The 27,910-nt window shown below is 52.7% G+C and overlaps 4 protein-coding genes across 6 annotated transcripts; 1 reads left to right on the top strand and 3 right to left on the bottom strand.

The window, feature by feature from the left end:
- Positions 1-839: 839 nt before the first annotated feature.
- LOC1272195 (sterol regulatory element-binding protein 1) lies at positions 840-7,459 on the top strand. Its single transcript, XM_311076.6, has 5 exons — positions 840-1,542; positions 1,631-4,562; positions 4,644-4,758; positions 6,196-6,366; positions 6,447-7,459. Exons 1-5 carry the CDS (start codon positions 1,407-1,409, stop codon positions 6,795-6,797), a joined length of 3,705 nt encoding a protein of 1,234 aa, XP_311076.6. The 5' UTR covers positions 840-1,406; the 3' UTR covers positions 6,798-7,459.
- LOC11175595 (basic helix-loop-helix transcription factor scleraxis) lies at positions 7,243-8,299 on the bottom strand. Its single transcript, XM_003436860.2, has 2 exons — positions 8,059-8,299; positions 7,243-7,805 (listed from the first exon to the last, which is right to left on the bottom strand). Exons 1-2 carry the CDS (start codon positions 8,172-8,174, stop codon positions 7,532-7,534), a joined length of 390 nt encoding a protein of 129 aa, XP_003436908.1. The 5' UTR covers positions 8,175-8,299; the 3' UTR covers positions 7,243-7,531.
- Positions 8,300-10,140: 1,841 nt separating this feature from the next.
- LOC1272197 (proton channel OtopLc) lies at positions 10,141-18,455 on the bottom strand. Of its 2 annotated transcripts, none has more exons than XM_061655134.1 (5): positions 18,199-18,455; positions 12,828-13,421; positions 12,524-12,741; positions 11,361-11,753; positions 10,141-11,294 (listed from the first exon to the last, which is right to left on the bottom strand). In XM_061655134.1, exons 1-5 carry the CDS (start codon positions 18,264-18,266, stop codon positions 10,204-10,206), a joined length of 2,364 nt encoding a protein of 787 aa, XP_061511118.1. In that variant the 5' UTR covers positions 18,267-18,455; the 3' UTR covers positions 10,141-10,203. The 2 variants fall into 2 exon arrangements, with proteins under 2 accessions (XP_061511118.1, XP_061511110.1); XM_061655126.1 differs by lacking the exon at positions 18,199-18,455 and adding an exon at positions 14,659-15,350.
- A 4,766-nt stretch (positions 18,456-23,221) lies between these two features.
- On the bottom strand, positions 23,222-26,921 carry LOC11175813 (proton channel OtopLc). Of its 2 annotated transcripts, none has more exons than XM_061655177.1 (6): positions 26,774-26,921; positions 26,254-26,619; positions 25,513-25,733; positions 25,281-25,430; positions 24,720-24,998; positions 23,222-24,307 (listed from the first exon to the last, which is right to left on the bottom strand). In XM_061655177.1, the coding sequence occupies exons 1-6, from the start codon at positions 26,791-26,793 to the stop codon at positions 23,352-23,354; spliced, it is 1,992 nt and encodes a 663-aa protein (XP_061511161.1). In that variant the 5' UTR covers positions 26,794-26,921; the 3' UTR covers positions 23,222-23,351. The 2 variants fall into 2 exon arrangements, with proteins under 2 accessions (XP_061511161.1, XP_061511152.1); XM_061655168.1 differs by having other exon boundaries at positions 25,281-25,433; positions 26,774-26,919.
- Positions 26,922-27,910: the final 989 nt, after the last annotated feature.

The following is a 27,910-nucleotide window of genomic DNA, read 5'->3' as shown; positions in this document are numbered from 1 at the left end:
GATGGGACCGGAGAGGCGTACCGTCGAGAAGAATCAGCTGATCGTGAAAATCTGGGAACAGGAGGAACTGCCGGAGGAGTAGAAATTGGGTGTCATTCGAGGCGTGGGGCTAAACAACGACATCCTTGGTACGATCCTCTTGGTACCATTTCTTGGCTTCGCAGGTTACATCGACATCATCGGCAGGACAACAGCGAAGGAGTGTGAGTCGTACATCCGACTTAAACGCGAAGAAGCAAGAATTGAATTGAGAATCAATGGGACGAAGACGAAGTACCTGCTTGCCGGAAACTCAGACCATCTGAGAAGCAGTGTATTAGTTGACGGCACCATCCTCGCGAGAGAGAGAGAGAGAGAGAGAGAGAGAGAGAGAGAGAGAGAGAGAGAGAGAGAGAGAGAGAGGCTGTGTAAAGGATGCTAGTTGGAACAAGACTATATTTCTAGGAACCTTATAATAATAATCATGTCCTACTATTAAAGCTTAAATACTCTTGCATACGTTTTTTTAAATGTACTGTTTCTTTTTTATTCAATACTTCAGCTTCGGCAACTGCTTTGCAACGCTTTAAATTCAAATTATTTAAATTTTTCCAACTCCAACCTTGTCACACAAAGCGGCAGAACAGTGTTGGCCATTCATGACGAATTTCGGCTGGATGCGATGGAAAGAGTTAGAAATATAAGTCATGTAGTCGTAAAGAAACTCGAACAATTGTATTTGTAACGTGTTTTAAGCAACTGTTTCTAAAAGTCCCCCGTTTATCCGTTAAGAAAACTCCCAAACGCGACACTATAAACGCGTTTTTCCGGCTTCAAATTTACGCACCCTCCTTGAAAATGTCAAAGGACGACAAATCAAAATACGCACTGAAAAAAGCACAAAACACAACGACGTGCCCTTGCACATTGCAGCACGAATTCCCGCTCGGTGTTACGACGCATCAAAACTTGGTGAATAAAACCCGTTTTTTTCAACCACTTTCAATCAAAAATCGACCCACATCGATCAACCATCGTTGCGGCCATCGTTTCAACCCAAAACAGAGCACCGTTGGAGCAAAAGTGCAAAAAGTACGGCAATATGCGCTGCGGCCCCTACCGCCACCCTGCACTGTAGCCCGTGTGTGACGTCACAGGGGGGAGTTTGGTGAACATCATACGATGCTAAACGGCGGCCTCTGATTGGTCGAGACGGCATGATCTGATGTGTTTGCATCAGATCGTCAACATACGCGCATACACGACGTCGTCGTTGCTTTGGTGTTTGGTTTTTCTTTCCTGACGACAGTGAGTGGAAAGTTTTGCCGCATTTCCCTTTGGTGTTGTTCAACGGGGTGACAACTGTGAGTTTTTTTTTAAATAAAACAAACGTAAAGCGAGAAGACAAAACAGAAAAGTCCGACAAAATGGAGCAGGACCGAGGGTGGAACGATCCGTTCCACCAGCCGGGATTGTTTTTCCCGAACACGGGCTTCAAGGAGGACGAGCTGGACATCGCGGACATGAACGATATGAGCGACATCGTGGACATTGCGGAAATGTGTAAGTGCTTGTTTTTTTTTTCTACAACCGTTTTCTCCAGCTTTCGCATCGCTCACCCATTCCCGCAACGTTGCATCATCCCTTTCAGATCAAATGAACGAGGAAAAGCTGCTGAACATGATGGGCGAAGACTTCCTGTCCACGCTGAGCTGGGAAGGGACAATTGGCGATACGTCCGCCGCCGCTGCCGCCGCCTCCGGCTCCTCCTCCTCAGCCTCCATGGCGATCCCCTCGCCGAGCGGAGCGGGCGTCACGATAAAGGAGGAATGTGTCGGGCAGAAGGAGCCATCGGCCGTACCGCCATCCTCCCCATCGGACACGCTTTTCCAGCCGATCCCCAAGTCATCGACCCCGTTGCAGTCGCCGAAGCAGGAGGAAAAGCAGGTGCTGCTCTGTGCTCCCCAGCTCCAACCCACTCCTGCCGCCACGTCACTGCCCACGCTAGCCCCTCAGCCGCACGATCACGGACAGCAGTTGCATCTGCAGCCGGCCAGCCATCTCGTGGCGGGCACTCGCTCGGTCATTCTGGCCCCGAGCCGCCCAACGATGGCGGGTCAGGCAGTGGCTACCACCCCCACCACCACCTCCACCACCCAAACCGCACTACTGCTGCAGAACGCACGCACCCCGGTCACACAAACCTACCAGAAGAAGATAGCCCCTGCTCCTGCACCGCCCCAGCAGCAGCAGCAGCAGCAGCAAACGGCCAACCTGCTGCCCGGCATTGCGAACGTGCGCGTCCAGAATCTGGTCGCAGGCGGGCAGCCGCTCATGCAGCAGGTCTTCACGCTGCAGACGGTGGACAAGCAGTCCGTCTTCCTGCCCGCCAACACGCCCGTCATCTACGCGAACGCGAACGTGCACTCGATCGCGAGCACCGCGCCCGTCCCCAGCACGGTCACGGTGAAGACCAGCCCGAACCTGCACACGCTCGTCAACACGCTGAGCGGCCCGATCCTGGCCGCCGGCATACCGGTCGTGCTGGACGCACCGACCCAAGTGACAGCGGCGGCGGCGGCGGCGGCAGCACCCTCCCAGCAGTCGGCCGACGGGCAGCCGAAGGTGCAGTTGACCCGCCTCCAGCCGGCCGGCGTGCCGAAGGTAAAGGAGGTGAAGCGGTCGGCACACAACGCGATCGAGCGCCGGTACCGCACCTCCATCAACAGCTGCATCGTCGAGCTGAAGAACATCGTGGTCGGGGTGGACGCGAAGCTGAACAAATCGGCCATCCTGCGCAAAGCGATCGACCACATCCGGCACCTGCAGAAGCAGAACAACCAGCTGAAGCAGGAAAACATGACGTACAAGATGCGGCTGGCCGACCAGAAACACTCGCTGAAGGATCTGCTCGTCGGGCAGCAGCAGCAGCAGCAGCACCACCATCCTCACCACATGGTGGACGACCTGATGATCGGGCCGATCACGCCCCCGCGCAGCGACGAATCGAACCCGTCCTCGTCGCCGGCCCACTCGGACAGCTCGATGCTGGGGTCGCCCTTCCCGGGGTCCGGTTCGCTCTCGTCGAACGGTGGCGACGACCTGCTGGACGACGAGATGCTGTCCGGGCTGGGCGGCATGTCCTCGAACGCGCGGCTCACGATCTGCATGTTCATGCTCGCGGTGCTGGTGGTGAACCCGTTCGGCAGCCTGCTGTCGCTGGCGGGCGGGCGTCCGGACGCACCGGAGGAGCTGGGCACGACCCGCCGCATACTGGCGGTGGAGGAGCCGTACTTCTGGTCGCGGCTCTCCTCGATGCTGCTGGTCGCGCTCGTCAATCTGATGTTTCTCGCCTTCTGTCTCGTGCGCATGCTGGTGTACGGCGACCCGGTGCTGCTGCCCCGGTCCCGCGCCTCCACCGACTACTGGAAGCACAAGCGCCAGTCGGACGTGGAGTTCCGGCGCGGCAATGCGGACGCATCGTACCGCGAGGCGAAGCTGTGCCTGCAGTCGTTCGGGCTGTCGCTGCCGTCGACGCGCGTGCAGCGCGTGTCGGCCACCGCCTGGCAGTTTGTGCGCATGTTCTTCCACCGGCTGTACATTGGGCGGTGGCTGTCGCGCCGCACCGGCGGCCTGTTCAAGCCGGAGGGCGACCGGATGCACGCGCTGCACTCGGCGCGCGAGCTGGCCCTGCTCTACCACCGGCTGAACCAGCTGCACCTCGTCACCAACCGGACGGACGCGAACGGGCTGATGATGAGCCTGTGCGCGGTCAACATGGCGGAAACGGCTGCGTCCGTCATTTCGGTGGACGATACGATCGAGATCTATCTGCTGGCGGCGCTGCGCGTGAAGCGGAGTTACCCCCGGCTGCTGCAGTACTACTGCCGGTACTATCTCGCCCAGGCGAAGCAGCTGGCCAGCGACCACACGAGCCGACGGTTCCGCTGGCTGTTCACGCCGTACGGGTTCCGCTTTCTCACCACCAGCCGGTTCCGGTACGGCGAGCGGATGGACGGCTCGACCGCACTCTTCACCACGCTCTGCAACAGTGCCGACCCGATCGAGTACGTGATGCGCGAGTACCGGCTGAACCTGCTGCAGCAGGCGCTCCAGCTGCTGGTCGGGTCCGGGCACGAGCGGACGGTGCGCGACCCGGGCAGCGGGCCCGGTTCGCCCGGCAAGGGCAGTGCGGCCGGGCCGGGACCGCTCACGGGCAAGGAGACGAAGGAGGACCACCATCATGGCAGCAAGTCGAGCGAGGCGGCCGATCTGACCGCAACCGGCAGCGGCGTTAGCGGCGACATACTGCACTTTACCGAGCTGCTGCAGGACACGTTCGGGCTGGAGAAGCCGGTCCCGTTCGATGGGTGCAGCGTGCACGGCACCGACTGCTGCTTCGACGAGCTGGCCCACTGGTGGTGCAATCTGCTGCGCGTCGCCGGCTTCTGGCTGCTGGGCGAGGACGAGCTGGCCGAGGCCCTGTACGGCCAGGTGGAAACGCTGCCGGCCGCCATGCAGCAGCTGGAGGATCCGCTTGCCCGCGCGCTGCTGCTCGCGTTCCACGCCAAGCGCGGCTTGATGTAGGTGTTTCCCTTTTGCTTCATCTCTCTCTCTCTCTCTCTCTCTCTCGCTAATGGGTTTTGTGTTTGGCTCGATTGCAGCACCAAGACGGAATCGAGCTTTGAGACGATCTTTGGCCACTGTAATGCAAGCAGCCGCTTCCTCGAGGACAGTCTTACCGGCAACATCTGCAAGACGCCGAGCCGGCTGAAGTTGGTAAGTGATTAGTATTTGTTGTGTGTTTGGATGTGTTGTTTTTTGTTTTGTTTTTTTTTTAAATAGTCAGATTTGTGCAGGTTGCTTTGCTAGTTTATATTTTATTTCTGTCGCATCGGGGGCAGTTAGTAGCAATACCATGACATTCCGAACGCGACGTGACATGATCAGAGATGAGGTTGGGTGCTAAACAAAATCTCACCAAGCCTGTGATTGATCCACCAACACTTGGTCACTCACTTGGTCACGACATTTTCTTTCGATGATAATCACGACATTCTTGTAATTTTCTTGGCGTGTGGTCCCATGAGCATTCTTTCTCGCTCTGTCTGCTTTAATTGTCGGTCGGGTCAAACACAACGAAAAAACATGTTCAATTTGCTGCTTAGGACAGTGGTCCTGCGCACGCACCGCTTATCTCCCATGACTATCGTGATGATCATCGACAGAAAATGTCGCGACCAAGTGACCGAGCAAGAGTTGGTTACACAAAATGTCACCAATCATGTGATGATCGCAACTGTTTTAAGCCTCACCTCTGATCATCACATTAGTCTAACGCTGACATGATTTTGTTTCAACCAGAATTTGTCATGACTATGTCAGTGACATTTTTCTCAACTGATCGCAGTAAAAAAAAGGTCATGACATAGTGACTGACAAAGCGTGGGTCGCAAAAATGTCGTGAAGCATGTATTGGTCATCGTTTTGAGTATCACCCCTGATTATCACAACTGAGTACGTGAGGCTGAGATGGAAACATCATTGGTCAATTGCGTGTTACAGTTACAAAGCCAAGAAATAACAGAGAATATCGATAGCGATTGTTAACCAAGCACCAAAATGTTCCCCGGAAGCAACGGTTTAATTTCTTTACATTGACATAACAATCGTACCTATTCTAAATTACATTCAAAATGACAGTTAGTTGATAATTTGTTGTAAGTAGTTGATAAGGTAAATAACAGAGCAACATTTGACTAGCTTAAACATCAGGTTATCTTGTAAGTCCTACATGCGTATTACCCTCGGGTAGAAAATTTTTCTTTTCTGTCCAATTCCTGGCTGAGTGAAAACTCATCCCCCGGTCCCACCTTCGGGTGCATTGTAGTTGCATTGCACTTACCGTGTTGGCAACAGGTGCAGTACTTCTGCAATGCAACCCGAAGGCGTCAGCTTCTAACCCGAGCGGACATTACCATCGTGGAAGTCCGGCAGACACTCGATCGTGTTCGAGTAAATTATTATTATTATTATTGTTATTATTATTATTATTATAATTTGGTAACTATTTGGTTATTATTTTTATTGTTTTGATTGTTTTTATTATTATAATTTGAACGCACTTTCGTTTTTGACAGTTAAAGAAATTCAAAACAAGCAAAACAAATCATACTAAACGCTTCCTTCTCTCTCCGCGAATGTTTCTTCCAACAGCTATCGCAACTGCTCGCCTGCGACTGGCTCCTGGAAGCCCGAACGGCCCTCTGGGAGATCGAAAAGGATATGCGCTACAACCAGCAGCTGCACCAAACGGTGCCGGGGCAAATTTTGGCCGCCTTCCAGGCCGACCTGAACCTGCTCCGCATGGTGACGAGCAAATTCCCGGTAAGTGTTGCTCGACAGCAAATGTTGAATTGCATTTTTAATCACCCTTTTCGCTTCCTTCCCCACATGCCCACCACAAGAATGCCCAGTCGCGCGTGTTTCTGTACGAGGCGGTCTGCCGGCTGATGGCGGGTGCGGCGCCCGGTCCGACCCAGCAGCTGCTGGACCGCAGCCTGCGCCAGCGCAACTCCCGCTCGTCGCTCATCTGCGGCAAGGACCGGTCGGCCCAGCTGGCCGGTGGGCGGGAGCGGGCCGCCGCCCTGTACGTCGCCTGCAAGCATCTGCCCGCGCCCTGCCTGTCGTCGCCGGGCGAGCGGGCCGGCATGCTGGAGGAGGCCGCCAAAACGCTCGAAAAGATCGGCGACAAGAAGCGGCTGCAGCAGTGCTACCAGCTAATGAAGTCGCTCGGCAGTGGCAGCGTGACGAACTGAGAGACAGAGAGAGAGAGAGAGAGAGAGAGGAGCCGCGTATTCCAAATGTTTTGCAGCGCGTTTGTGTGTGAATGTGTGTGTTTTTGCAGCTTTTAATTAAGGACGAATCGACTCTCCAGAAAGAGCAGGAGAGGGAAGTGCGGCTAACCGCACGTAGCAAATAAGCAAACAACCTGCGCACTATTTAACAATTATCCTAGGCTAAGAGCAATTGTCTTTACTGCACCTGTACCTTGTGTGAGAATAAGGCCGAGAGTGGCCAATGAACAACTTTTTTTTTTTCCACTGCATGCTGGAATATTATTTTTTAATTTGTCACATTTTAAGTTTACCCCAGCAAATGTCTACGCTACACTGAAACAAAGCGGGAAGGAAGGAGAGACAGTGTTTTCTTCTTCTGTGTACTTTAAAACTATTGAGCTAAGGAGCTGTAGATTTTATTTCACACAGTAACACGCGCGTGAACCGCGCCCCAGCCACACAATACTGAAATTTACACTTTGGTCACGATTAAGCATTAAATGACTTGGCACGTCGTGGAGCAGGATTTTACGTATATAACCATTACAATACTATTGCAATGTGTGTGCATGTGTGCGTTCGTTTTGGTTTTGGCTTAAAGCTAAGCTAACTAGTAATAAAGTTAGGAAAGAAAAAAAAAATTACACTTGTTATGCACTTGTCGAATAACCGAACAAACACTTTGCAACCAACGAAACGAAACGACGCTTCCTTCAGTACTTGTCGAGCGTCACGCAAAACGTGCAGATTGATTGGCGATAGTAGGTGGGTGGTGGATGGGCGCCCGTACCGTCCTGCTCGCCCACCGTCGGCTGGGGGCGCTGGTTGGTGCTGGCACAGGGCCGCTGGCTGTTGCCGGTCACGAGCACGGCGATCAGGTGCGAGATGTAGCTCTTCGCCAGCCGGAGCGTCTCGATCTTGGACAGCTTCCGGTCGGGCGGTTCCGTCGGTATCAGCAGGCGCAAATTGTTGAACGCGGAGTTGACACTGGTTGGTGGGAAGAAATAAAAGGGGGCGGCTTTTTAGAAGTGGGTTATGGTTCCGATTGCAGGCAACAGGTGCAGGTACCTGAAGGAAGGATCTGCATATCCAAAACAAATACTGATACTTGTCTAAGCAAAGTGTCTTCCGCTGCTTGAACTGATCTAAGCTTGTGGCATCGATTAGCAAACAGTTGGACCGTTTTTTTTTTGTTTTATATAATGTAACAACAACACTCCAAACCACCCGCTCGCCTCACCTGTGTGTTCGGTAGCGTTCGCGCGCGTTCGCCTGCAGCCGCTGGTCGAAGGTCAGCTGTGGATCCTTGCCGGAATCGCCGGACGTGCTGCTGGTGCTGCGTCGGTTGCGGCTCATCGTTCCACACTGCCGGTGCGGTGGGCGGTTTCGTCGCGACTGAAACGCGGGTTTTGGGCGCGTTCCGCTCCGAGTCGACTGCGGTTTAGCCGAGTGACAACGAGATTAAAGCAAGGGAGGGAGCGTGAAGCGAAGCGATGGCCATCGCCAGTTGGTAAAGAAATTAAGTCATTTGCGCGGCATGACGAACGGGGCACAACAAACCGTCGCGCTGTCTCAGCATCTCAGCATCGTATCTCAGCGTTTGAGTACCCCTCCTTCCTCCCCATCCGCACCAACCCCCTTTTGCCTACGCTCGGGATCTTAGTGTGGGCGGAGGAGCAACAACAACAAAAAAAAAACAAGTGATCCGATATTTATGGGTTAATGAGGTCGGAACAGATTTCTGGCAAGCGATAACACAGATGTGTTTATGCCCTACCCCCCCCCCCCCCCCCCCCCCCGAACCCTCCTTGGTTACAGAAACCGGATGCAAGCGTACTTGTACGGGCAGCGCACACCCACCCCGGGGCCCATCACGTCTCGTCTCGAGACTTTTATCGCTCATCTGCCGATCGGAGAAATGGGCCGCGAAGGACCGGACGAGTGCAGGAACGGAAGAAACCGATAAATCAGCGCATAGGGGTTTGTTTTCCACCGCTTGGGTGAACCAAAACAACAAGCAAACGAGTGGCAAAGTGCGGGCTCAACAAGTCGTCGCCGTGAGTCGTTTAACGAAAGCATCTTTATTATCGAAAAAAAAAAATACACATACACATCTAGCCAGCAACCTTCGCTGCCGCTGCGGATGAGCGGCTATCCGGGGTTCGCTATCGTAAAATAACAAAAAAAAACGAAGGAGGAAAAGAAAAGAAAAAAAAAACAAAACAAAAGCGTCACACTACCGACGAGCGGCTCGCAAAGTCTGTCCTTCGAGCCTAATACTGCTTATTTTGAATATTTTAGTGGAAGATTAACACGTGCGCGCGCAGCAGGACCTTTCTCGCTGCCCGGTGTGACGGCTGGCGGCAATGGCGATTGATGAAGGCATTGCACCCTACCCTACCCTACCCTACTAGCAAACTGTTTAGGCACTAAAAGGCACGTCTACGATCCAGCGTGCACCTGTGTTGGCGGTGCGGAAGTACGTTTTCGGAGATGGCATTACAATCTAAAGTGGTTTTGTAAGTCACGTGCGCCCACCACGTGTTTGTAGGGGGCTTCACATGGCGGGAGGAAGAGCAGGCTGTTGCAATAGAGATCCTCTCTCTGAGTTGCTTCCATTCCGTATCTACAGAGCTGTAGCTGAGCCACAGCCTTCCTCTAGCTCTCTCTTTTGCTCTTTATCTCTTTATCTCTTTTTCTTAAGTTCTCTTTTTTTCCTCTCTCATTCTCTCTCTATATCTCTCTATTTCATCTCTCTCTCTCAATATCCCTCACTCTCTCTTTATCTCTCTCTCTCGTTTCCTTTTTCTCTCTTTTTTCTTTATCCTTTTCGATCTCTTTCTTTATCTTTCTCTTGTTTTATCGTCTCTCTCCTTCTCTCTCTTTATCTCTCTTTCTCTCTCTCTCTCTCTCACACTTTCTCTTTCTCTCTTTCTCTATTGTGATCCCTCTTTTACTCTCTTTCTGTCTTTTTTGTCCTCTCTCTCTCTCTCTCTCTCTCTCTCTCTCTCTCTCTTTCTATATTTTGTTATTTATCTCCTTCTGTATCTTTCTCCGTATATCTTTCTCTTTCATCCTTTATTACTCTCTTTGTATTATCTCTCCTATCTCTATCTCCTCCCTATCTCTTTCTCTCTTGGTATCTCTTCTCTCTGTTTTCTTTCTCTTTCTTTTACTTTCTCTATCTTTCTTTCTGTTCTTCTGATTCTCGCTCTTTCTCTCTTACTATCTCGTTCTTTTCTCTTACTATTTCTCTCTCTCTCTGGTTTTCCTTATCTCTAGATTTATTGCTCTCTTACTCTGTATTCCTCTTTGTTTTCTCTCTCTTTCTCTCTCTCTCTCTCTCGCTTTCTCTCACTCTCTCTCTCTCTCATTCCAGTGACCGCTAGTGATGGTCGTTAATCTTCACCTTGTACGTCGACTTCCACACCTCGAACAGGCAGATCGTCGAGTGGAAGCGGTAAAAGATGGCGAGCGGCATCGACACGTGCGTAATCACCGTCCAGGCCCAGGTGCCGAAAAAGTCCAGATGCGAGGGCCGGAAGCTGGCCCGCCCCTTGATCAGCGTGTTGATGAACCACATCGCCATGTTGGCGACCAGCAGGAACGTCACAATCTCGCGCCCCGGTTTGGTGCGGTTCTGCTGCGCACCGCGGCACTTGCGCCACACCGCGTTCAGTATGAAGAGCGTCTGGATGGAGGTCTGTATCAGGCTGAACAGCTCCGCCACGAGGCCCTCGCGCGCCCCCGGCACGCCCTGCCGCATCGAGAAGTAGCTGCCGACGATGCTGAACATGCCGTACACGTACACGCCGGTTTGGGCGAGCACCAGCAGCGTACAGTCGAGGCTGATCGACCCGCTGTGATGGTCGTTCTTCTTGCGCTGGTACTTGAGGTCGCGCATCTTGAGCATCGCGACCACCACCGCAACCGCGGTCAGCGCGTACATGAGCGTTTCCGCGATCGTGACCTCCTGGATCGCGAAGTACTCGTAGCCCGGCTCGTCGTACAGCACGAAGTACATGATCAGGCAGATGATCGTCAGCACGGTCAGCAGTATGCCGCCGAACATGCCCCGGTGCGCCCGGGAACAGTCGACCGAGAAGTGGTGCGCGCTCTTGGAGCCGGCCCCGGTCTGCACCTTGATCGAGCTGCGGCGCGTCCGGTCGATCTCGGCGATCGTTTTCACCTTCTTCCACATCTCGTACAGTATGACGGCACAGATCAGCGAGTACTCGATCGTGCAGGGGAACAGGAACGGCGACACGTTCTGCACGAGCGACCCCATGATGTTGGTTCGCTGGCACTCGACGTACTCGGCGTCGGCGCCGGTCGCTCGGCGCACGAGCGTGTGGTTGAGCGCGTCGAGCAGCAGCTCCTCGGACGAGCCGGCGCCCTCGGTCGTGGTGGAGGTGGTGGTGATCGGTGCGGGCGTGGCCGTACTGAGTGCGGCGTGAGTGTCGAACCCACCCGCGTCTGCAATCGGTATCGGTGGGATGTTAGCGAGCTGTTGATGTGTTACCTGTGTCAACTCACGCTCACCTTTGTGATGATGGGCGGTGTGGGCGAGATGGTGGATCTCGTGCTTCGTCTCCTCCACCAGCACGTACAGCCACTCGCACAGGTTGGTCGCGACCATGTGCATCAGGCCGAACCGCGCGAACACCTTGTGCCGGGCCATGTCCAGGTCGGACGTGTTGAGAAAGATGAACTGCATCTGGACGAGCGAGAGCAGCATCCGGGCGGCCGGCGTTAGCGCGATGAAGATGCTGGAGCAGCCGGGCGACGCGTTCAGCTCGAAGTACTGGCCGAACTCGAGCCCGGAGTAAACCATCGTGCCGATGCCGAACGCGATCGCACCGACGCGCAGATAGAAGCTGCCAAAGTGCGGTATGCGCTTCTTCACCGACCCGCTGCTGCTGTTCGTTTTTTCATCTGTTGGGAGGCGGAGAAGCGTTAGTAGTGCGTGTGTTCATGCAGAGTGACTGAGCTAGGTTGCATTGGTGAGTTGCATCTCGGACGCACTCGAATAGTGTCATGAAATCAGGCTGACTCACAAAACATTCAACGTAAAATAATTAAACCACTCATTGTGCTGGAGCTCTTAGAAGAGTTATTTTGAAACTCAGTGAGTGAGTGCACCACTCAGAGCAGAGAGTGAAATCGAGCTCAAACTCTTTAAAGAGTTATTTGAATAAAAAATTACTCAATTTATTGTGAGTGAGTTGCTACTCATGTCAATCACTCATTGAGATTTAATTCCTTGAAAAGTTATTTACCTCATGCGGGAGTTGCAGCTCAGCCAACAAAATCTCTGATCGAGATTCATCCTTAAAAAGAGTTGTTTCACTCGCCATCATAATTAAATGACTTAATTAACCGTTAAATAGCTCTTTCGAGAGTTGTGTATAGTTAAATTGAGTTACTAGTTAGCTCAAAGAGTAGCTCAACACTCAACGAAATTTACTTTTTTAAAGCATGATCACAGCGGAGCGATTTACTTTCGACAGTGCGATCTCAAACTCTCGAACGATTTAACTCACTGCACTTGAGCTGCTGCTCGTTTCGGAGTGTTCAATCACTCATTGTGAGTGTAACGCTCGAAAGAGCTAATGCAATCACTCAACTCTGCTTCGGTACGCACATCACCGGTGAATTGGTTTCGCTGACATACAAGAAACGAAAAAGGTCCAGCAACTACTTACGATAGCTCTTGATTAGCGTGAGCACCGCGCGCCGCCGCATGGTGGAGGCGTACACGAAGATCACGAACACGATGCTGACGGTGTAGAGAAACAGGTAGAACCCTTGGTACACGTTGGCCGGTATCTGGGAGGAAAGGATCTCGGTGACGGGCAGCGCAATGCCCAGGATGACGACAATCTTCGCGTACAGCGCCGACAGAGCCGTACTGAGCGCATCGCTGTGAGTGTGAGTGAGTGCAAGGATGAGGTTACTGCGGTGACCAATTGCGCTACCCGACTGCTGTTGGCACTCTGGGTTACTTACTCGCCAAAGCGTCGGTTCTTGCGACGCGACTCCAACGCCTGCTCGCTGAGCGGACCGCTCGACGGGGGCAGCTGGCTGAGCGACACCTTGCTGCCCATGTTCGACTCGAGGTCGTTGTGGTTGTGGTGCCGCCGGCCCGGCAGCCACGCCAGCGACCCGCGGCGTATGGCGGCCATCAGCGACGGTTTCGCGTGCCCATTGCCGTGGCCGTCGTGCGCCACCGACGACGAGCGCCGTCCCGATGTGTAGTGCTCACCTCCGCCGCCACCGTTTCGTCGCGATTCCAGCCCATCCTCCGGGATTTGGTCGAGCATCGTGGCCGAGCCGCCGTGATGGTGATGGTTGTACTTGGCCGGCATCCCGGTCTTCCCGCTGCTCAGTATCGAGCCGCCCGTTTTCGGGGCCAGCAGCTGCAGCCCACTGTCCGGGTCGTGGTCGTGCCCGCGCGGCACTGCCAGGTACGGTGCGCTGTTGTCCCTCGCTAGTGCCGGATGCGCATCGTCCCCTTGGTGTGCGTCGTCGGGCTCGCCCTCGTCAACGGTCGAGCCAATGCCGCCGCCACCGAGCGACGCTAGCTCACTTTCCAACTGTTCGCTGGAAGGTAGGGGAAAGAAAGGAAGGCAGTTTGGGAGGGGGGGGGGGAGAACCGATTAATCGAAATTTGAAAGTGGGTAGATTAGCGGGCCAGCAGCCGTCCGCCGCAATCGTTCGATGAGGTTTGATTAGCTCCCGACGGCGACCACTGTACAAAACGTGACCGATGCCGTGCCCGGGTGTCACCTGAGTGCCTACGTTCCCGGCCACCCATATCGCTCAGTCCTCAATCTCCCATCCCCCCCCCCCCCCTGTCTGATTGATGTTATTATTTGCGAAATGCGACTGATTGACTCGGAAATCGATTGCGTTATCTCGGTGCGACTGCTGCCGTTTTGCTGGCGCACGGTAGTGCGCGTTTGGGCTACTGGAAACGTTGGTCCCGCGATACGCGCAAGTTGCGCAATAGCGCGGTTCAGAACCTCCCAGAAGACGCGAGAACCTCCGACCGGGGTGAAAGTGGTCAAGTCCAGTTCCCGTCCCACCTATCCACCCTCTTTCACTCACCGAGTGGGCCGTGTAGCCGCGCTTTTACCCGTCACCAAGCTGTTTGATGAATCGTTTCGGTGCTCGGGGGGGGGGGGGGGGGGGGGTTTCGTCGCCTGTCGCGTATGTTTCGTCGCTCGCAAGATGGGCGGCAGCACGAGACCTGCCAAAAAGCGCACGAAACCGGCAGCACGTCCGCGTGTCGACCGTGTTCAACAACAACTGAACCACTTGGTACGGTATCCCTTCTTGCCGGTCCCCTCCCCTCCCTCACAAAACAATCGAATCGCAGGGCCCTTATCAGAACCAAGGGGGAGCCCGTGGGTGCTTCTGTGACTAAAGAAAGAAGAAGAAGAAAAAAAAAGAAGCAGAATACCCCGAGTGCCCGATCGATAGGGCAGCGCCACAGATTGGCATCCCGCGCGATACCCAAGATAGCTCCCGCGGGCAGGAAGAAGGTGGAACAAAGTGGTCACCAATCAGTTTGGCAAACAAGTGTGCAAAATGGCAGACGGCTCGTTAGCACGCGTTCGATGCAAATTGTGTGTGTGTAGGGGGGGGTTTGGCAGGGCCCGGCCGTTCACGCTCGCGGTGAGTGACACCGTTTTTTCGACTTTTTTTTTTATTCTAGTGTAGCTGCTTTTAATTAAATTTCCGGCGGAGGGTTCGTCGCCTGCTGCTGGTGCAGGACTGCAATGGCAATGGCGGGCGCATCGTGATCGTGCTGTACTGCGGCGGATTAGGTAGTTACCTCTGGGCGATCGGTGCCCGCTCCCTTCCCAGCTTCACACTCGGCCGCACCAGTGGTCGCGCGAACGCACTATCTACCGGCAGCTCGCCAACGATCATGGCGGTGAAGGGACGGTGCTGGTTGCTACTTTGTACTGCCCTTTATAAACGGCACACGGACACAGACACACACACACACACACACGGCGCTCGAAACAGCTCCACTACGTCTACCAGTCACTGCCTGTCAGCCACCGTGACCATGATTCACTAAGGTCTGGCGTGCGCGCTAAACGCGTTAGAACGGATCTCCTCGACAGCACGTGCCAGTGCGGGCGTGCGTACACGCGTGCGTGTGCACAATTATTATCACTCGATCTCTCTCCCACTCTCTCTCTCTCTCTCTCTCTCTCTCTCTCTCTCTTGCTCTCTTGTTCTTTATCGCTCTCTTTCTCACACACACACATACACACACACGGAGACGCAATCGCAATTTTGTGCTGCTCACTGCCGCTCGATGTGCACCACACGCAGACGGAGTTTTGCCGGTGAGCGACCGGTTAATGGGCGATATACAAACAGAGGGAGAGGGAGAGGGCACGGTTGTCACCCTCTGTCGTAGGTGTTTGTTGAGTGGTGCAGTGGTGTAGCTGGCACGGTTGAGGCGGGGAAGAGGGGGGTAGGGGGTAGGGTTGGTGGTTTGATGATGTGCAAAATGCGCCCTGCGACGCGCAACTAAGTGCGCGTATCGCACTCACACGGTCTTTTATACGGAGGTGAACTACCCCGTGGTCCGTGCACCGTCTCCCGACCTGCCCTCCCCCCCCCCCCCCTCGCGCGAAAACCCACATGCTTCCACCAGACCGATTTTCCGCCCCGCTTCGCGCCCCAGCATGTGTTAGACAATTAGCGACCCGCGACTGCGATTTATGTGCCCCGTTCAGTTTTGTTCTAGTTATTATTTCGTGCGGTTGAAGAGAGAGAGAGGAAAAAAAAAACAAACAAACCAAACCGAACGCGCTGCAACGGGGCGGGCGGCGTGACAGTCCTTAAATGTCATCAATGTCTGTGCAATTGCACTCTCCCGCAATGCATAACTTTGGTGGGATCGCTACCGAACCACGCGCTGCTGACAGGCCTGGAGACTTCAATGCACACGGGACGCCGAGGTGGACCTGCTTCGTGCTGGGGAAGGGGGTGGCGGAAGGAGATGATAAAGATGCAGGAGAATGTGATTGTTTTTCTCTGGCCGCAAGGGTCTCTTTTGTTTTTGGGAAGGAGAATAAATGGTAGCTTTGGTTTGAGTTTGAGCTGTCGTCATTGTGTGAGCGTTTAAGCGACGAACGTATCCTCGTCACTACGCTTACTAAGCTTTTATGGCATTCTCGGTTCACTTTGCTGTTATCACCTTCTTAAACTCAAACTCTCCAAGCTCGACAGCTTCAACGGCTTTGCTTTAGAACCGGAAAACAATAGCAAAACAATTCCCCAAACAATTGTTCCTAATTATTCACCCTTCCCCCCTGAGCCACTCATCACTCCTAAGCGTTTATTTACCTTCCTGTCGGTGCTAATTTTAATAAGAATTGTCGGTCACTTATAATTGGCGCTTCATTTTGCCGTAATTTGTGTTTTTTTTTACTGCGATAAACTGTTTAGCTGAAAACCCTCCTGTTGGCGAGCATTTGCTGCAGTATATTCTGCTAATAATGCTCGCTTAGAGTGCTGCTTATTCATCTTAAGCAGTTTCATACAATTGAGCATAGGATACAATTTAAATTCTTCAATGTATCGATGTAGAATATATAATAGATCTATAACAATTCTGATTTTTGTTTATTTATCCTACACAAGAACAATAACATCAGTTTTTTGGCATTTGTATTGTATATTATCGTCCAAAAAGTAATCGTTGCTGCATAATTGAGTCACCGACGCACCTATTATTGTCTCTAAGGTTTAATGTTTAATGACAATGTTTGCCGCGTAGGCATAAGTTTTTGCCTCTGTAAATGAAACTATAGAGCTTTTGTAAGTGCTATTGTAATGCAACTAAGCAGCTGTTATAAATCTATTGATGTATTGATGCTTCCGAGCCCTATATAGCTGCAATGACTGAAAGATGCAATAAAACCTACTACACGTACAATCATTAGTAGGACAGCTACGTTTGAATAGCACTAATGTTTGATGGCGCATTGTACGCATACTATACGCAAATGAGTGCTAAAAAGCTCAGCAATGTATTTCTATTTGCCCACCAGCCGAAGCTCGGATGCGAAGTCAAGAAGGAAAAGGTTGGAAAACGTTGAGTTCTGCAACGAATCTTATGTTACTGCAATATCTCTATAACCAGCGGTAGTTTCAATTTTGTAGACACACTCACAGACTCGTGAAATCGTAATCGCTTTCACACATGCACGTTCTTTTTTTTTGGTATAATGCAGCTATGTGCGACGGACATGCGGACATCTCTAAACAGACATAGAAAACTTCCTAGACTATCATCTTCTAATACAGCACCATACACACGTACCCGAAAAAACCCTATTTCGTGGTACAGAGTGAGTAATCACGGTGGTCTTCGATAAGAATCGAACCCTCGTCCGATATTGTGGCAGTCCGCGCGTCTCTACAATAGACCATTCAAGTAGCCACCGAGAGGCATGTCTTATTTTGGTACTGGATGCGAAGCGCTGTATGACGGACGGAGTTCCAGAATGACAGAGCACCCCGCAAAGCGATCTTGACGGCTGCACCACGAGACTGTAAACACGAGACGGCTCCACGAGTCACTCGCTTAGGTAATAATAATATGACCAATTATATTCGTAATTAAGCGCTCGAACCTCCTAGACTTGATTGGGCGCCGACAAGAGGCAACAAGGGGACGGTCCGCGCACATTCTCTAGCAATCGCAAGAAATCATGGTGTAATTGATTAATCTCACTTTTATTTGCTAGTACAGCTCGCACCCCCCCCCCCCCCCTTTTGCACACAGTTAACCACTTGAAGAAGTCACCCGTCACTGAGCACGGCCATAAAATGGGGGAGGGCACGGTTTTGGGGTCGCAAAAAAACACACACACACACACACACAAACACAGTCACCCGAGAGATTAACGTGTCCGGTTTTGTCTGCTCGTGCAAACGGGTGCGGGTTCTCTCTCGCGCTGTTTACATCTTCGCATACACTAGCGGCTGATGAAATCTTAGAAACTGAAAACAAGAAAAAAAGCGTACTGGCCCCCACAATTGACGACGTAATCGGAATGCAATTCTGTTCCGATAAGAGTCCGACACAAATAAAAAGCCTGCAAGTGCACGTACCTCGGTGTGTGTGTGTGTGTGAGAGGCAGAATTCAGCGATGGTTTGATAGGTAGTTGAAGTAGGCTATATCCAGAGCCTATCAGATCAGACAGGGTGTGCCGAACGCATGAGAGGGTTCGCGGTGTGTGTTATCGCTATTTGGTGTCTTAACGCACTCTAATGCCGAACGATGATCTCTACCCCTCCTCTCATCCCAGATGTATTCCCCTTCCATCCCTTTTGTTTACCTACCTGAAGGAGACGGAGTTCTTCTTGAGCAGCTTGCCCGCACTGCCGCCCGGGCTGGCGCTGCTGGACATTGTTGGTTGTAGTTGGATTTGGGGAAGCTTGGGGGATGTTGAGTTGAGCTCGCCGGCGGTTTGACCTGTGGTTTTGTTAAGCACCCTCGGTACCGCTACCACTTCTGGAGCCTGCGGTACGCACCTTCGCAACCGTGGTTTATGGACGCGCGGGCACACGCGCGCGTGTTAACCTGCTCGCGGCCAAGAACTTGTCACCGCTTTTATCTAGCAAGAACTGATGCGTGGAGACACAACCGGTGGTGTAACACAGATAACGGCGCGCGAGAGTACACCTTCCCTCACACACACACACGAGCACGCACTGACAGACCGCACAAGGTGGGTGTAGCCGCGCTATCTGTCTGCCGGACTGGGGTTTCAATCAGGGCTTCTCACACCGTGAGGAAGTCAATCAATTTAGCTAATTGAAGCAAAGCGCCCTCCTCCGACGCGTCCTTATTAAGCGTTATCTAGCACGGCAGGCTTCGTGGCTTGTGGTTTGCGAACTTGATAGGGAGGGACGGGGCAAGGGGTGTCCCGGGACCGGGGGAAGAAGAGCCTTGCAAGATGACGCGAGCTGCGAGGCGTGTAAAGGCCCGCTTGGGAGGTAATAAGCTACTGGAGTTCGGGCGACAACGGTGCGGCAACGTCATCAACCGAGCGCGTGCGACATGCGGACGTCCGCCTTTGTCCAGTCCCCTCCCCCTCCTCTCCTCTACCCCTTTGTACCCTTCAGACACTAGAGATGCAAACGTACACACACACACATACACATAGACACACAGACACAAAGTGGTGGAGTTGAATTCACGGCGCGAGGAGACACCGTGTGACACGCGTCCAGTGCGACACAAACTGAAGGAGGGAGGAAGTTCCGATCCCGTGTATCGTGTAGAGCAGGGGAGAGGCTCCCAAAGACACCCAAGTTCCAGGTGGGGTGTTGGATAGTGAGATAAATAGAAGAAGCAAAGAAGCGAAAACTACTCGGCGAACAAGACGTCAGACACCGAGCCACACAGACTGAGATAGGCTCCCCTCTGCTGCTCTAAAATCCAACAGCGGAGTAAGCAGTGTACTACCACATCTTGGGAGTCTGTGATGTGAGCGAGATCTTGCCTCAGTGAGCTCCGCAGAGCCAAAAGAAAGAGAAAGAGAGACAGAGATGGAAAAGAGGTGGGGCAAGCCCTGGTAGGCTGCCAAAGTGCGAATAGGCACGGCAAATATCTCGATGATCTCCAATGCCCTCCCAGGCACCCTCGGGTCTTGCCCCCCCCATGCTGCAATCTGGCGTGACATTATGATCGTGCGTTTTTGCTTTTGTGTCTCTCGGTGTCAGACAGCAAAAAAAAAACAAGAACGCAGAGAAAAGAAGGAAAACCCCCGAAGGTTCTTACGGTTACGGAGCTGGAAGTTGCACTGGCAGGGAAAAGGCAGGGGGCCTTCAGGGGGGAGTGTAGACGCCTGTCGTTCAAAGTTCAAGTTCATCCAGGTTTGGGTGAGTCGCGCAGCGTCGGGTCACGAGGACTGCCGGAGTCGGAGAGCAAACTGGTTCGCCAGCTTGCCCATTCTAGTGCAGCTGTGCGCTGGATGTCATTGCAGGCCTCGCCGCCTCACGTGACGCGGTGTCTGTTGTGCCTGGTGGCGTATAGGACGCGGAGCGCCGTAGGACCCTGCTGGATCGAGCGAGTTGGGGCGATGGCGCTCCAGACGGACTGCCGATGACGTCTGGCCGAATGACGTCCGCGAGTGGTGGTCGTTCGGCGCCCCGATTGCCCTGAGCGCCCATAAACCAATAATCCATTATCAATCAATGCCTTGTTGTGTCCCTAGGGCAAGGGGGTTTGGATTGGACAGACTGGTATCGGGCGGTGCGAGCAAGTGCGTGTGTGTCGAGCTCTGCTGCAGGTCGCACAGAGTAGCGGTGGTGGGGCTCAGGAAGGGCTTGTTCAGCAAGGAAGGCTGCAAGAGACCGATACTTCGAAGACTTCAAGATCGCACCGCTCGCACACACACACACACACAATCGGAACTTCGGAAACCGGTGCGCGGCGCTTATCGCGGCGCAAATCCCCTCGAGGGCGCAATGGGCAGGCAATCGCGAAATACTTTAAGCTACCCACTGCTGCTGCTCCGGCTGCCGCGAGAGCAAAAACGCCTTGTACGTTACCGTTTTATTGACCGGCTCCTGAAGCTATCGGACCCCGTCCTCCCCCCCCCCCCCCCCCGCCCATCCTGAACCATGCGCTATTAAACTGTCCGAATTGGATTATGCGCGGCCCGAAGAACTGCGCGATAAACCCGCGGAGCCCTCTCTCTCTCTCTCTTTGTTTCTGCTCTGTGGTTCGGTAGCTTTTTCGATCAATCGCGTCCGCTCCCCGTCCCCCGCCAGCGAAAGCCAGGTTGACAGCAAATCAGTGCGACGCGTACGGCGCAGGTACTCACAACTAATTAACGATTACCTTTACCACCACGATTACTCCGGCCCCGAAGGCTCCCCCAGCACAGCCTCCCTCCTCTGCCGACCGAGGCATACACCGTCGCCACCAGTTCGACCTGGTTTTTAATGGTTTGTTTTCTGTTTTCGCCTTTTTCTTGTCGGAGTTTTTTTTTTGTTTTGCTGCCGTGACGCCTTGCCTTGTTCGTTCTAGGGCAGGGGTCGGCAAACCTATTTTGACGAAACCCTGCAGGAACTGCAAACAAAAAAAGGTTATTTGGAGTGAAACTTGAACTTATTGTGTTGACTCATTTTATTTTGAATTTTGCAAATATTGCCATTTTGAGCTTATAATTTTCTACTATTTTTATAGCAAATATTTGGTAGCTCAAGAATAAAACTCTTTCACTTTCCAACAATTGAGTTTTTAATGCATCGTTCACTGTTGTTATGGGTTTCAAAGGAAATTTGGCTTAAGCGAACAGAAAACTTCTTCTCAGCGAACTGAAAACTCTTCTCTAACTCACTTATTTTTGTCTCGAAGGCACCAATTTTTGAAAGCGTTTCACGATTTTTGCCTCGAAGGCATCAATTTTTGACAGAGCGCATAAATTTTTGCCTCGAAGGCATCAATTTTTGACAGAGCGCATCAATTTTTGTCTCGAAGGCACCAGATTTTGACTGTGAGTCAATCGCTTTATTTACAAAATTTTATGTAATTTCTGAAAGTGTGTGTTCTGAAATGATTAAAATTAAGTTAAATAGTGAATAATTTTATTGATACAATTTAAAATAAAACAATTGTTTTGCCAATTTTGGCAGTTTCAATGGAGTGAAAAAAATTGGCACGTATTTTCAGCTGTAAACTTTCTAAAGCTTTCAGAAATTCTAAAATTTCATTATTTTTTCTCAAGAAATAATCAATTTACACAGTTTTTGTATTTTTTATGAGTTGTGGAATAACAATTGTTAAAAATCTGCTTAAATACCTTGTAAAATTGTCATTATTCCTACAAGAGTCAAAAATTGATGACTAACAGACAAAAATAGGTGCGTTAGAGTCAAAAATTGATGCGCACTGTCAAAAATTGATGCCTTAGAGCCAAAATTTGGTGGCAGCGACTGTAAGGCTGAACGTAAAGCTTGACACATCATTATCAAAAGAAAACAAAATGACTTCAATAGTGAGTTAACGCGCTGCGGAAAATGGATTTCGTAGGTAAACGCTCCATCCCTAAAAGAAAATCCGGAATTTATCTCTCTTACTTGGCTCTCTTGTCTATCTTTATTGGATTTCATATCTGCGTGGTAAATTAAATACATCTTTTAATAATTAATATAACAATCACATATCGAAAAAGTTGTTTGGCGACGGCACAGTTAGGGCTGGGTTATGGGCTATTCTTTCTAAAATAATCGCCGTATCACACATTGACACACGAATTTCCATAGATTTTTTGAGCATTATCTCAAGCACTCGAGTGCTGTTAATCGTGTTTGGAGATTTTATTAAACATCAGCAATATACTCAAATACTTCTGTTCACTTTGAAATGAAAACGTCATCCAAAACAACCATGTCCAATTCCGATTTTCAAGCCAGTATTTAGTTGTTAAAGGTGGTTGGTTAGAAACGTTCGATATTCGTGTGACATTGATTTATTTATTTTACTGAATTCTATTTATTTTATCTATTGTCATTCAGGCATCAATACTTAATAGCGAACATTTAAAACTAATTAATTACAAACAATATGATTCCTGATCTAGACGTATAATTGATCTAACAAACTAAGTTCGTACAACGAGCTAGCGAGAATGCTTTTTTGACATTTAATTCTTTAACACTGCTTCAAGACTGACTCGGACCACTGGTTCCGTTATAGTTAGCTGGTTTGGTAAAAGAAAAAAAGCGAAATGTATCATCATTTAATACAAACGAACACGCAACCAAAGTCTGTCTGGATTTTGCGATGCTTTGGGGGGAAGAAACAACCACCGTAAATTATGGTTTAGAAGCAGACGGACCCATGCAGAGTAGTTCCATAGTTCCTGCCCCATGTCTGCATTTACTGTGTAAACAATTTTATTCGTTCTCCTGAAGACACCGTTCGTACACTGTGATGCATTTCAAATTGCCCTAATTTCCAATATCTTTTTTTTTTTTTTTTTTTTTTTTTGGGCACATCAACAACACTTTGCCGACCCCTGGCACCCGGCGCTGCGTTGACCTCTCGCGTAGCTCGCGTGCGCAGGGAAGCGGAGGCGCACCGGGGGGTGGGTGGCGGCTCCGGCCGAAGTTATCGATACACTCCACACCATTTAAGCCCGAGATTACCATGTTCGGGCTGTGATTTGACATTTATTTTGCCGTCGCGCAGGGTTCGGCTCTAGCCAGCCCAGCAATTACGCGCCGTCCCGCGATTTGATTGATGGCCGCGCGAGCGGAGTGATTTTTTTTTTCTTCTAGTAGTTGTTTCGGGGATTTACTTCCCCCTTTGCTTGGGGAAAGGGGGGAGGGGGGGGGTAATGTAGAGTAATTTAAAGTTTGTAGTATGGCTCACGTTTATTGCACTATTAGTCAGATATGCGTAGCACTGCTTGCCCGTTATTCGTTTACACTACGGTGAGGTGTGATTTGATTGGTGGCGGGCTCGCTGGCCTAAGCGATCAGCCCTCCGTGTACCGGGCCTTGTAGCTGTTCTTCCAGATCTCGAACAGACAGATCGTCGAGTGGAACCGGTAAAAGATGGCGAGCGGCATCGAGATGTGCGCGATGATGGCCCACGCGCCCGCCCCGTAAAAGCCCATCACGAGCGGCCGGAAGCTGGCGTTGCTCTTCACCAGCGAGTTGACCATCCAGGCGGCCAGGTTGGCCACCAGCAGGAAGGTCACGATCTGCCGCCCCGGCTTGGTGCGGTTCTGGCGGGCGCCCTTGCACCGGCGCCACCAGCTGCTCAGCACGAACAGCGTCTGGAGCGAGGTTTGCGCCAGCGCCAGCACCTCCGACAGCACCGCCCAGTGCAGCAGCTGCCCGTGCGTGTGGTACGTGCCGATGATGGAAAACACGCCGTAGATGTAGATGCCGGTCTGCGTCACCAGCAGCAGGTGGCAGTCGAGCGGCATCGTCCGCTGGCTGCCCCGCTGCGCCAGGACGCGCAGATCGCGCATCCGCAGCATCGCCGCGACGACCGCGCCGAGCGTCACCGAGTAGAGCGCGATCTCGTACGCGACGATCTCGAGCGTGGCGGCGTGCCGCAGATGCTGCTCCCGGCGCAGCACGAAGTACATGATCAGCACGATCAGCGTGAGCACGAGCGTGACGATGCCGCCGAACAGGCCGCGCTGGGCGCTCGAGCAGTCGATCGAGAGGCGGTTGGCGGGCCGCCCGGTCACCGTGCGGCGGTCGGGCGCGCTGGTGGACGGTTTGCGCGGGCCGGCCGCCGTCGCCGTCAGCGTGCGGTTCAGCGCGCGCCACAGCTCGTACAGCGTCAGCGCACAGATCAGCGAGTACTCGATGGTGCAGGGGAAGAGGAACGGGGCGGCATTGTGGACGAGCGTGCTCATGATGTGCGTGCTGCGGCACGGTTCCTTTGATCCTGCGGCCCAGCCCAATCGATGTTGTGCTGACCGTGCAACGGGTGGTCAAAGGGGGGGGGGGGGGGAGGGTGGGCAATGATGGTGAGGGGGAGAGAGAGGCAAAAACATGACTGTCATCAATCTCGAACAGAACACGAAGGATACGCCTTCCCGCTTTGCATTATTGCCCACACACACACACACACACACACACACACACACACACACACACACACACACACACACACACACACACACACATACAAACACAAACACTTTTGACGGTGTGGGGAGGAAGGGATGGGGAAGGGTAAAAGGACACGAAATGAAGGGGGAGCGGGGTGGGTGCGGTTTTTGTTTTAAATTTCCATACAGGATGGGAAATTGAAGTTGTCACCCTCTCTACATGTGCGTGTGTGTGTGTGTGTGTGTGTGAGTAAAGGCTCATCAGGTACGTACCTGGGTCATCCTGGTGGTGGTGCCGGTGGTCGGTCCGGTTTGGCTGCAGGCTGTGGTCGATGGGCACGATTTCATGCTTCGCCTCCTCGACCAGCACGTACAGCCACTCGCACACGTTCGTCGCCAGCATGTGCATCAGACCGAAGCGGGAGACGAACGCGTGCCGGGCGAGCCCGTAGTCCTGCCCGCTCACGATGATGAACTGCATCTGGACCACGCACAGCAGCATCCGGGCGGCGGGCAGCAGGGCGACCAGGAAATTGCGACACCCATCGTGCGCTGCCGGGAGGGGTGGGCGCCGCACGGGGTTTTGATTGGTTCGGTGTGTTGATGGTGGCGCGGCGTTGGAGGTGGTGAAAAGACAAGTACGACAAGCAACTGTAAGCGACCCCCTTCATACAGCAGCATCATATTCGATCGATAATGATACGCCGCAGGCTTCATCCAACCGTGAAATCGGTTTTAAATTCTTCCCCCCTCCTCCTCCTCCTCCTCCTCCTCCTCCTCCTCCTCCTCCTCCTCGCACTCACACACATACACACAGCCCCTGACTACACTTACCATCGAGCTCGAAGTACTGGCCAAAATCTAGGGCAGAGTAGACCAGGCTGCCGATGCCGAACGCAATCGCACCGATGCGCAGGTAGAACGAGCCACTGTGCGGTGTTGGGGCCGGCCGGGCCGGCCCGCCTGATCCAGACCGGTCCGCACCTGCTGTAGCGGATACACAGAGCGGAGTGGTTGGTATTAGACACGTCACGCGGAAGGTGCACAACACGCCGGGCCACCTCACCTGGACACTGGGACAGGAACTCAAGCTGGGCGGCGCGGCGCCAGCGCGCCACGAACAGAAAGCTGCAGAACAGGATCGACACGCCGTACAGGTAGAGGTAGAAGGGCTGGTGGAAGTTTGGCGGTGCTTCGCGCGCCACCAGCTCGGTCAGCGGGAGCGTGATGCCCATCACTATCAGCAGCTTCGCGTACAGGGCGGACAGGGCCAGCCCGAGCTGGTTCCTGCCGGAAGGAGAGAACGTTTCGCTTAGCGTGGCCCGGGCAAGTGAGCGGATGAGTTGAAGCGTTCAAGCGAGTGGATGGACTGAACTCAGCAAGAAGAGGTGATTCGAGTAGAATCGCAAACGAGTGAGTGAGTTGCGTCCCAAAAGTGAGTTGGCTGAGTGTGTGAGTTAGTTGTTTCATAGAAGCGTAGTAAAAGGAGTCAAGTTGATCATTCTCTTTCGAAGACGAATCTTCAAAGTGTGGGTTAGTTGGCACAGAGAGTGAGTGAGTGAGTGGAATCGATAAAGAGTGAGTTAAATACTCAAATTGCTGTGAGCACTTTCCACTCCGCTTCAACTCTCTGAAAAGAGCAGAGTAGCTTACTCACTGAAAAGAGTGAGTTATATACTCAAATCCCTCTTTAGCGCTCTTTCTCTTTGCTTCAACTCACTCAACAGAGCTAAGCTGAGCCCTCAGCTCTGGTTTGGGGGCCTCGGTTCGTGGGCTAGAGCACCTCAGTAACCTCATCCATTCTTACCTCGCAAGGATGCTGTCCCGCTGCTGCTTCCGATGCTCGCGGCTCAGCTCGTCCGTCTTGTTCGACACCTCCGAGAACTTGCGGGCGAGCGACAGCCGGCTGCCCTGCTTGCGTATCAGCTCGAGAAAGGCGCGCTTCTGGGCGCCGAAGCTCGACAGGCGCCGCCTCGACTCGTACAGGCTGGGCGAATGGGAACCGCTCCTGTTTGGGTTCTTCGCAAAGTGGTACCGCTCGACCAGCTCCACGCTGTCGAGCGTGCCGCGCCGGCTCTGGTGAGGTGACGGTCGGGCCGAGCTCGCCGCGGAGTTATCGCGAGCGGAGCCGCGAGCTGCCGCCGGCTCCCGCTCATCCGGCGGTGGATGGACACTAGGGAGCGAGAGAGAGAGAGAGAGAGAGAGAGCGAGAGAGAGAGAGAGAGAGAGAGAAAGAGAGAGGGATAGAGTTAGACAATATATTATAACACACACACACACAAACACACACACAGAGACACTGTTTTGGTTCGAGCGTTGATACACACCGAAGTTCCGGCACTAGCATGACGCTTGCGGGGACGGAACCGGATGAGAGGGGGGGGAGGGGGGGGGGCGGGCCTTGATTTTGGGGACGCCTATTTACACACTTCTCGACGTTTCTCCGAGCTCCGACGTCCAGCTCGGAAAGCGATCGACTGTGCCCCGTCTCGGTGCGAACCGTCCGGAAGCTAGCCGGCGGCGAAGACGCCATTTCGCTCCTTCCCTTCCTCCCTCCCTCCCTCCCACGACAGCAAGCCACAGCAACAACAAAGATGGCGACACACGCGGGTGATCTAATGAGGCTCGAACGGCCGATCACGCAGAGCCGTGATAATTGACTGGCCAAGCAGACCTGACGCCCTCTCCTCTTTTCCCTCCCTGGCCGCTCCCTGGCCCGGTGTCATCTGACTTATGCCGCCGGGGGGAGCGCGTAGGGCTGGAAATAGCTGGTTTATTCGCAGTAGCAGGTTTCTTTTCTACGCGACCACCACTCAGCATTTAGCTGATACTTGGGGGGGAAGGGACACTTGACCTCTTCCACACGCTAGCACCGGGTTGGAGTGTTCTTAAGGTCTTTCTTGTAAACAAAACACAGCAACAATGACACCGACAACAACAACGACAACAACAACAACAAAAAACTGGATCCCTTTGACCTACCTTGAAGTTGCCGCGCCCGGCATATCCGTTGCGGTGTTGCCCTCGGCGAAGGTGAACGGCAAATACGGCCGCCGGTGCAGCCCAAAGCGCTGGAATCCTACCTCCCCACCAACCTCCAGCCCAAGCCAGCAAAGGGGGCGGCCGCTGCCAATCGGCCTCAACCATAAACATTAACTAGCAGCGTGTGCGTGTGTGTGTGTGGACGCAGATTTTGTTGTTTCATTCATTCCAAATTTTTGTTGCTGTTGGTTGCTTGGAACGCAGGGGGAAGAAGGGAAGGTCCATAAACTGGGTCCGATTTGTGCGCAATTGTGGCGGGCCATGCGCGCTTATTTCACCTTCCCTTAGCATCGTGTGATTGTTTGTGTGTGTGCGTGTGTTTGTGTCGTTCTGGTGACGCCAAACTTATCATCAAGTGGCTCTTTCTGATAAAAATCGCACCAAACTTCATCACCGTGCGTGTCGGACGTGCAAAATGGGCA

The sequence above is a fragment of the Anopheles gambiae genome, chromosome X (genome assembly GCF_943734735.2).
Source record: "Anopheles gambiae chromosome X, idAnoGambNW_F1_1, whole genome shotgun sequence".
Classification (NCBI taxonomy): Eukaryota; Metazoa; Arthropoda; class Insecta; order Diptera; family Culicidae; genus Anopheles; species Anopheles gambiae.
The sequence above is the reverse complement of the archived record's forward strand: the minus strand, read 5'-3'. Positions and strand labels throughout refer to the sequence as shown.